The 10,006-nt window shown below is 39.3% G+C and overlaps 1 protein-coding gene across 3 annotated transcripts in view; it reads left to right on the top strand.

Annotated features, from left to right (window-relative positions):
• Dennd5b (DENN domain containing 5B) overlaps positions 1-10,006 on the top strand; it is a 173,453-nt gene that overhangs the window by 88,297 nt on the left and 75,150 nt on the right. For all 3 annotated transcript variants that reach the window (XM_008826984.3, XM_029560428.1, XM_029560441.1), the window contains one exon: positions 911-1,098. In XM_008826984.3, the coding sequence (XP_008825206.1) occupies positions 911-1,098 (188 nt within the window). The remainder of the gene's footprint in view (positions 1-910; positions 1,099-10,006) is intronic.

Below are 10,006 nucleotides of genomic sequence, written 5' to 3'. Positions count from 1 at the left end.
TTATTTTGATATATCACAGTGAAAGATTTATCGTCCTCTTTTTTTTTTTTTTTTTTTTTTTTTTTTTAAAAAAAAAAAAAAAAAAAAAAAAAAAAAGCCAGGACATTGTAATATTGTGGACAGTTGTTAGTGGGTATTTTGGTTTGGGTTTTGGTTTTTTGAGACAGGGTCTCACCTTGTAACCCTGGCTGGCCTGGAACTGTGGTAGACCAGGCTGCCCTCGAACTCACGCAGGTCTGCCTGCCTCTGCATCCAGACTACTGGGGTTAAAGGTATGCACCACCACACCCAGAACAATTGTTAGTTTTGATAAATTAGTTCATGGAAACAAAACATAAGAACAAAAAAATTTAATCTTCAATTACCTGGTAATTCTTTTTATCCCTGTAGTTCTATAGTTAGGACTTAAATGCAGAAAGTGTAACTGATTGCTCATATCCATTTGATTTTTATGTACTACAAAATGAGGGCTAAAAGAAATATGATCTGCTATCCAAGACTGTAGCCGTGATCATCTATACAAGAAAAAAGCAACTAGCCTTGGAATTGGGGATTGAATAAGTAGGTACATGCATGGAAGTCATTTGTGGCAACACACTGCCTTGTACATTTTCAGTACAATAAATGCTAAAAGCAAATTTTTTTAGTTCTGATTCCTCTACATTTTAAGAGAATGCAAATTACTCACCATACCAGTGATTTCAAGAACCAGAGTGTTTCCCACCTGGTGTTTCCACAACCCTTCAGCCTATTCAAGTGAACCCATTTTATGATGAGCTGTAACTGGCTTATTTTCTGCATGATCGTGAAAAAATGTTTATTTTTAACATATTTTTCATATTTTCAGGCTTACTGCAGGAATTAAATTTTCACTTGAATTCTTTCCTTCCATTTTTCCTGTTCTGTACAGATTACCAACGCTTGATGACTGTGGCCGAAGGCATCACCACACTCTTGTTCCCTTTTCAGTGGCAGCACGTTTACGTGCCCATCCTCCCTGCTTCTCTGCTACATTTTCTTGATGCTCCTGTCCCTTATCTGATGGGCCTTCAGTCAAAAGAAGGAACTGACCGTTCTAAATTAGAACTTCCTCAAGAGGTAAACCCTGCCATGCGTGATGAAACATGCTGTTTGTTGATTAGGTCAAGGCTTCTTTTGTTAAGTAGCATTATCTTTATGCAGTAATGTCTCTGAATCTCCCAGATACTGTTGGGTTAGGGTCTGAGCCGCAGCCTGCCAACTGTTACTCTTGATGCATGCTACAACAAGACCGGTAATTAAATACAGCTCAAAGTAGAACTGTAACAAATTTTCACAACTATCAATTTCTGAAGGTGGTTCAATAGTAACATGATCTCATTGCTTTATTATGCTAAAAGCATTTAACTTCTTTTCCATACTTATGTTATAAATTTTGTTTTTAAACAATATAGTCCAGGTTTAACATCCCTTTAAGATAATTTTTATTAATTGAGGTGAATTTGATTTTTGCCCTCCACTGAATGAAAGGTAACATCTCTCAACAAACTGGGAATGATGGAAAAAGCAAGTGTTCTGAACTGCTGAGCCATCTCCCCGACCCCAAACACCTAGCTTTTTGCTGCCTTAATGTCAGTATGTTTCCTCTGCATTGTATTTTCAAATATTTAGGAGGAAAGTAAAATTTGAAATTATTTTAAATTTAATCTTTAACTTGTTAATGGTATTCAGAATTGGAATGTAAAGCTGTGAAAGGAGATATTGATGAGAATACTGTGGCCTTTTAAAAGCATAAAATGTTAATTATATTAGCTATTTAAGAAGCACCTTTCTTAATAAATCTCTCATGTTGAGCTTAAGTTTATTTGTCCTATTTTCCACAGAGAGTCTCATAAGTAAATTTAAAATAACACACTAAGCCACGACCATCTCACTAGATAATGAGTCTTATAATCAGTCATCCATGTTGCTCTGTCAAAAATAACCTTGCTATTCAGGGTGATTGAGGCCATATGAAGCACATGTCCTAGTGTCTTGTCTTTTTGAGGTATATGCGTATTCTCTCCTTCCCTCCCTAATTTATCTTTTTTCCCCTCTATTCCCTCAATTGTCCTTTTTCTTCTATTATTAAATTAATAAAACCTTAGAGACTGTAGAGATGGCTCAGCAGTTAAGAGCACTTGTTACTCTTGCAGAAGACCCAGGTTTGGTTCCCATCATCTGCATGGCAGCTTATAACTGTCCATCACTCAAGTTCCAGGAAATCCAACTCCCTCTTCTGGTCCCCACAGGCATTGCATGCGTGTTGTGCACTTACATACGTGGAAACAAAACACTCAACTATAAGAACAAAAATAAATAAAAATTTAAAAATTAATGTAGCATCTTGTTGGTTCAAAGAACTAAATTCTTTATACTTTAAAAGAAAAAGAAGGGGGCTGGAGAGATGGCCCAGTGGTTAAGAGCACTGGCTGTTCTTGCAGAGAACCTGGATTCGATTCCCAGTATTCACATGGTAACGAACAACCACGCATAACTCCAGTTCCAGGGCATCTGATGCCCTCTTCTGACCTCCTCAAGTATTTCACAACACAGGTACAGTTACATATATTCAGGCAATACACTCATACACATAAAATAAAAATAACAAAATATTTTTTAAAAAAGAAAACAGAATTGCCAAATGGATTTTTAAAAATATTTTATTTATGTTTTGTGTGAATGTATGTAAGTGCACCACACTTGTGCAAACCTGTGGAGGGCGGGTTCCAGATCCCCTGGAACTGGAGTTAAGGAATGGTTGTTAGCCACCATGTGAGTGCTGCAAACTGAACCCCGGTCATCTGGAAGAACAGCCAGTGCTCTTAACTGCTGAGCTAGCTCTCAAACCCCATCAAATTGATTTTTGTTTTAGAGATTTAATGGTGTTTTAGTTTCTTGTTAAGTATGTATTTGCATGTTCATCAAATGATGTAAGAAAATTTATTGAGATATGTAGAAATCATCCTTCCAATTTACACAAATACTTGGGAGAAATATTTTAATGCCAGCTTGGTATATACACAGTTGGAGATCTTCCTATGTCTGCTTATGTCATCTGACTCTACAGACAAGCAAGGTAAAGTTTCTAAAAGCCCTAGCAGTCATGACTCTGATTTCCTAGTCTTTCAGTCATGAGCTCAATGCCATTTAATCAACAAACATATTCATTTATTCATATAATAGAATCATATGCAATACTGTTAACTGTGAAAATAAGCAGTGTTTCTGTGTAGAGACAACATATCGAATTCATCACTGCTGTAGAAGAGAAAGCTGACTGTGTTGTTTACTCTGAAAACATTGTACAACAAGCTGAAATAATCCGCTTCACGTAATTTTGAGAAGGAAGTAGACATAAAAGCGGTCTTTTTAAGATACAAATGCACAGACTAGCAATACTTCCCTTCTTCTTTCCCTGAAAACTCTAAAACAAAATAATGGCTAAATATAGCAGGATAGTTTCTAAAAATAGTTATAAAAATGACAAGCTTACAAAATGATTATTCTAAGAAGGTATGATTTTAGTTGTCAGATAGCTAATGTAACTGCATAGACTTATAATTATGTACTCACTCCCTTTCCCCAGGATTCCAAAATGATAGGCATAAGTAGCCATGTGTTACATTGTCTTTTAGGGAGTGCCATGGGGAAGGGGAGGGTGGCAGGGTACAGACTAAGGATTGATTATGCCGTCTGGTCGCTAACCTGCAGCTGTTCTTCTTTATCTTTACAGTAAGTATCAGACCAAAAAAATCAAGAGGAAAACTGAAGCAAGTGACTTCAGCCACTTTCTTTTTGTGGTATCTTGCCTTGAGATTCTGGGGAATTTTTTTTTTTTATTAGTGCTAAGAATGAACCCAAGGCCTCATGAATGCTCTACCACTTACCTGTACCTCCAGGCCCAAGAGAATATTCTAAATGTTCTCCTCTAGCTCGCCTTCATGACAGTCTTAACTTCAGACACTGAGAAGCTTGATCACTTACTGAATGAAAACTAAGAAAGCTGCTATGACTTGCATTGCTAGACACTTCCCGTTCCTATCTATATTTTGAGGGCTCCCTCAAGTGAACATCCCCCTGTTGTTTCGGACACTGTGTAGAATACAGAGATAGACACCAGGATAATTAGGAAGTAACATTGTACCCCTTCTTTTTTTAATTTTTTATTATTTTTTTACACTGAATTATTTACATGTATTCATTATACAATCACTCTGAAAGATAATAGCAAGCTAGATCTAGGACTTGTAGTCTTATCTACAATTCTGTAAAGATTTTGTTGGAAAAGAGAAGTTGGTCCTAAAATATTGGTTCACATATCTTGAGAATACTTCTTTTCTGATAAGATCCTGTTTCTTTTTTTTCTCATGTGCTCTTTTTTCTTTTACCTCTTTTTATAATTTTAATTATTTTATGTTTATGAGTATATGGCCTGCCATGTATGTAAGTGCACCATATTGTGCAATGCCCAAGAAGGTCAGAAGAGGGCATTGGATCCCCTGGAACTGGAATTACAGACAATTATTAGCTGTCATGTGGGTGCTGGGAACTGAACCCGGGTCCTCTGCAAGAGCAATCAGTGCTCTTAACTGCTGAGCCATCTCTCTAGCCCACATTGTACCCCTTCTATAAATATCAGTAACATAATTTAAAAAAAAAAAAACAGAGATCAGAATAACCTCAAGATAGGGCATGGGAAGACTTACAGAAGAGGCCCTTAAACTTCAGCACTGTTTTCTTACTTTTGAGGGAATGTATGTTATTGTTTTTAAAAAACAAACAAGCCAGGTGTGGTGGCACAAGCCTTTAGTCAGTCCAGCACTTGGGAGGCAGAGGCAGGTGCATGTCTGTGAGTTCAAGGCCAGGGAAGACTCTGTCCCAAAAAGACCAAACAAACAAACAAACAAACAAACAAATAAATAAATAAAATAAAATAAAATAAAAAACAAACAAAAATACAGGGTCTCACTGTGTAGCCCTGGAACTCTCTATGTAAATCAGACTGGCCTGAAACTCACAGAGATCCTCTGGCCTCTGTTTCCAGAGTACTGGGATTAAAAGTATACCCCACCATCACTAGCTTGCGTGTTTCTTTTAATTGGAGGTAATATTACATATCATGAAAGCTTGTAAGCTGTGTTAATCAGAAATAGAGAAATATTCAGTACCCAGTGTCGGACTGAGATACTGAGTATATTTGTTTTATTTTGTGTTCAATATTTCATGGGCTCTTTTGGCTGAAAATTTTTTTAAACTTTAATGGCTTCAGAAGAAAGGAAACAACTTATGAGAACAACTTTTGTATAAACTTTTTGTTTGATGTGGAGAAAAGCCCTTTGGGTTTTCTTCAGTAGATTTTCATAAATTTGTTTTTGGTTCTTTTGGGAAGAGATGTCTTTTTGAGACAGGGTCTCCCTGTAGCCCCAGCTGGCCTGGAACTCACTATGTAGACCAGGCTGGCCTTGAACTCACAGAGATCCACCTGCCTCTACGTAAAGGCATGCACCACTATGCCTGGCCTGATTTTCATAAATTTGTATTTCGTTTCCCCTTTGTGACAGAGCCCCTTGGGATCTTTCTGAAGAGACATAGGAGGCTGTGGGAGATATGGGAATTTGAAGACAGGCAGTAACTGAGGTGCTGGAACTTACACCTGGCAACATGCAACTTAGCAGTGATTCTGTGATATAGCAAGCTTGAAAATGTCAGGTTGAAACAGGGAGAAAGAGGGTCCCCTAGAGGGTTCTTAGTCTCGTTCATAAAAGAATTTAAGAATGGACCTAAATGGAAGCTTTTACGATTTTATTAGAATCTTAAAGAGAAATCCTCAGGGTAGGCGAGCTGGTAATCTTGGCAGCTGCCTTGAGGAGGTGAACAGTGGGAAGAATGAAAGAAAGCCATGGAGCCGTGCAGGTTTAGAGCCTGCATGGAGGTTAGACACTTGGCTGACTGGCAGCCACATGGCTGGGAGAGGAAGCCTTAGAGAAAAAAAATGAAGAAATACAAGATGCTAAGGGCAACCGAAAGCCTTAAAGAAAGTCTGGTTAGTAAGAAAGGCATGAAAAAGAAAAGGAGAAATTACACTGTCCTGAAGAACTCAGGACAGGCTTACAGAGACCTACATGACTGGCTGGTCCGGAAGTTCTGTGGTGATCTGAGCTAGTTCCAGGCAGGAAAAAAATCACTACCTCATTAACACACCAGGTATTCCACCCATCTATTTAGCATAATTTAAGGTGAACCTGCTTTTCTAGGAGTGGTTCTATCACCAGGTAATTGACCAGTGAGATTGGAAAAGTGGGTTCTCCAACAGATAGACTAGACATTTTATAGTCTGGGCCAGTTAAATTTATGGGGCTTTTTGCTACTCTAGCAAGGTGTCTTCTCTCTTTTTATGAGAAAGGGAGAGGGATGAACACAGAAAGCAGGAAAGAATTAATGAAGAGAGTAAGTAACAGTGGTAGAAGTTTCTGGTTAGCAGGCTATCAAGTTAGGTTATTTTTCTCCCGCTTTTAAAGATATTGAAAATATATTTGAATTATGGTGATCTTCCTCGCTTTTAGGCTTTCAGTGTAGCCTGCGTTCTAGCATCTACAGACACATATATAATGATGCAGATTTAAAGAAAACTATAATAGTGCTATTGCTTTAGCAAGGTGCGACATGTCAGGTCTTTAGAGAAAACTGCTCATCTTGGAGATGAGGAAGAATGAAGGAAAAAGAACCTGCCACATTCACAATCCATTTTTAATTTTTTTTGTTTTTTTGGTCTTTTTTGAGACAGGGTCTCCTTGTAGCCCCAGCTGTCCTGGAACTCACTATGTAGACCAGGTTGGCCTCGAACTCACAAAGATCCGCCTGCCTCTGCCTCCCAAGTGCTGGGATTAAAAGTGTGCGCCACCATGCCCGGCAAATTTTATTATTTTTATGTGTACGCATGTGTTGCCTGCATGTAAGTAAATGCACCCGTGTCCTGCAGTGCCCGCAGAGGACAGAAGAGGCTGTCGGATCCCCTGGAACTGGAGTTACGGACAGTTTTTAGCTGCCATGTGGGATTCGAACCCAGGTCTTTTGCAAGAACAGTCAGTGTTCTTAACTGCTGAGCCATCTCTCCAGCCCCACAATCCGTTTTAAAATATTCATCTGGAGTAGATACCAGGAAGTCACCTAATTTGTTGGGCATCCATTAAAGGGCTGTATTCATACATTACTTTAGGTTCTAGGACATAATGGTTGATTACCTGGTTTTGAACGAGGAGATTTTGAATTTTAGTTGAGCTTGATTTGAAACTTTGTTCTACTTCTTGCTCAGTGTCATCCAGTGGGAAGAGCAGAGACCAAGAGAGAAAAAAGCAGCAAAGACCCAGTTGTTTGCTTCCCTTCCCACCTTATCCTGCCTTTCAGGAACAGCGAACCAGGTGAATTCTCTCCTTGGTGACCTGGGGAGAGAAGGAGAGCACAGGGTGAAGCTTCCTGTTCTGTTTGTATTCTGTCCCAGGCCCTGTGTTCAGGCATGAATGTGACTGAAACTAGTTTTATCTGCTGGACTATACTTTTGGACCCATGCTTCTCTACCTCCATCTCACCCCCTTTCTAAGAGCTTGATCTTACTTTTCACTGACAACCTTCTGATTAAGAGGGCACAGAGCAATAAAGGTAAAATACTGTTTGGAGTCTTCCTATTAAGAGTACTTTAGGAATCTCAGGATTTTATTCAAATCTTTGGCCTCCAGAATCTTCAATATCTACTTGAAAAAAAAATTATTCAAAATATGGTCCAAGACTAGAGTACAAATTAACTCAGAAAATTCTTCCTCTGATTTGTCATGCCTTTTTTTCAACCCAAGAGTATCTTCTGATGCTGCATATGCAGATCCCTGGGATCCATCTCTATCATACATATACACGTGCGCGCATGCACGCGCACAAGCAGTATGAAAGTAGAAGGAAAACTATATAGGGGAGTAAGGAACCTCCAGTAAGGTAGAGGGAACAGAGAGGGTAATTGGCTGGTAGAGGGAAGCTGACAAAGTCTTGCGTGTTCTCTCTCAGAATATACATGTTTGAAACATGAAAGTAAGCTAAGCATGGTTGCATATACCTATACCAGCACTTGGGAGGTAGAGACAGGAGGGTCAGGAGTTCAAAGTCATCACAGCTGCCTAGAGAGTTGGAGGCCAGCCTAGGATACCTAAGACCCTGTCCTATTATAAAGAAAAAGAAAATAAAAAAGACATTGCTACCAGGGAACAAATGGGGAAGAGAGTAGGGTACCCAGAGGCAAGCCAGCTTTGGTCAGCAGTCAGAAAGGGAACAGAAGGAAAGGGAAAGTTATTCTCTTAGAAAGCAGTCAGGCTTAGGTGTGAGGGTCTATAAGCAACTGCACTGTGGGAGGGTCTTCTGAGTAAGCACATACCTCATTAAGGGGACATGTCTTTAAGTATAACAGAAAACTTCTGAGGGATCATTTCCTGTCTAGATGATTAGCAGGCCCATTTGGATTAATTCTTAAGGGAAAGGATAATAGTATTTCTCTCTTTGAGCAATTTAGAATGTCATGTCTCTACCCATAACTCAGAATCCATTCTTGTGACCAAAAATCATGTAACAGAGTAGATTAGAAAAAAAGTAAAGTAAAAATTAATCTATAAAATAGCCACCTTTACCAGGAGGAAATAGCTTTCCCATAGTGGATTCCAACAAAGTCCTGCTACCTCCACATTCCTCTCATTTATGTATTTTAAGTCTTAATTTGAGTTGATTTCAATGCTTCCTCCTTTCCCATGGCATTTCAAATTCTTTCTTCAACATTCAAAAGATTTTATTGGTGTGTGTATGTGGTGGCAGAGTGAGGGGAGGTGCCACAGTGCTCATGTGGAAGTAAGAGGACATTCTGTGGAATTGGTTCTCTCCTTTCACCTTTACGTGGGGTCTGGGGAATTGAACTTGGGTCAGCTGGTTTACTTGGAAAGCAATTTTACCTGCTAAGCCATCCTACCAGTCCTTTTTAAAAATTTACATATTTCCTTTCCTTAAAATTAGTGTATTATCAGGGATACAGGAGGTGAGATCCAAAGCTGGTTAGGGGAAGAAGATCCATTTTCAATGACCTCCATGCCTGGTAATGCCTTATTACCTACCAGTCAGAGAGGGGGAGTATTCAGGTGAAAAAAGTGGAAATACAGTGAAGGTAGTAAGGGTAACTCAGTAAAATGGAAAGTAAACGTGAGCAAAGTGTGAAAACTGTAAAACGTCATAATGAAACCAGTTATACTAGAAAAAATAAAAGATTCTGAACCCTCATGTGCTGGCTTTTATAGCTCAGGGTGGAGGGAGTATGGGCTTAGTATGCTGAAGGTCCTGAGTTCAATCCCCAGCATCTCGTGCACATAAAATTCTGAGCCTTGGAAAGGTTAACAAAACAGGCAGTATAGGACCAGGATGTAGCTCAGTAGTAGAGTGCTTGCCTAGCATGTGCAAAGCCCTGGGTTCAACACACACACACACACACACACACAGGCAGGCAATATAAAAAAGGAAGGTTTTAGCCAGGCATGGCAGTGCATTCTTGTACTCTTAGCACTTGAGAGGTAGAAGCAGGAAGATCTGGGGTTTGCTGTAATGCTCTTTATCTTCATCTGCACAAATTCGAACCCAGCCTGGGCACATGAGATTTTATCTCCAAAGAAAAACCAAAAAAAATTGTGGTGTCATTAATTGTGGTAAACGTGGTATCATCTCTCTTTATTTATAATAGTCATAAGAATAGTTAGAGCTGGGCTGGAGAAATGGCTCAGCAGTTAAGAACACTGTTGTTGCAGAAGATCCAGGTTTGAATCCCAGCACCCACATGGCAGCTAACAACTGTCCATAACTCCAGTTCCAGGGGATCTGACAGCAGCTTCTGTCCTCTGAGGACACTGCACGACACAGGTGCACTTACCTACATGCAGGCAATACACACATACACATTAAAAAATAAATT

Source organism: Nannospalax galili, unplaced genomic scaffold (assembly GCF_000622305.1).
Source record: "Nannospalax galili isolate Female #2095 unplaced genomic scaffold, S.galili_v1.0 scaffold710, whole genome shotgun sequence".
NCBI lineage: Eukaryota > Metazoa > Chordata > Mammalia > Rodentia > Spalacidae > Nannospalax > Nannospalax galili.
The sequence above is the reverse complement of the archived record's forward strand: the minus strand, read 5'-3'. Positions and strand labels throughout refer to the sequence as shown.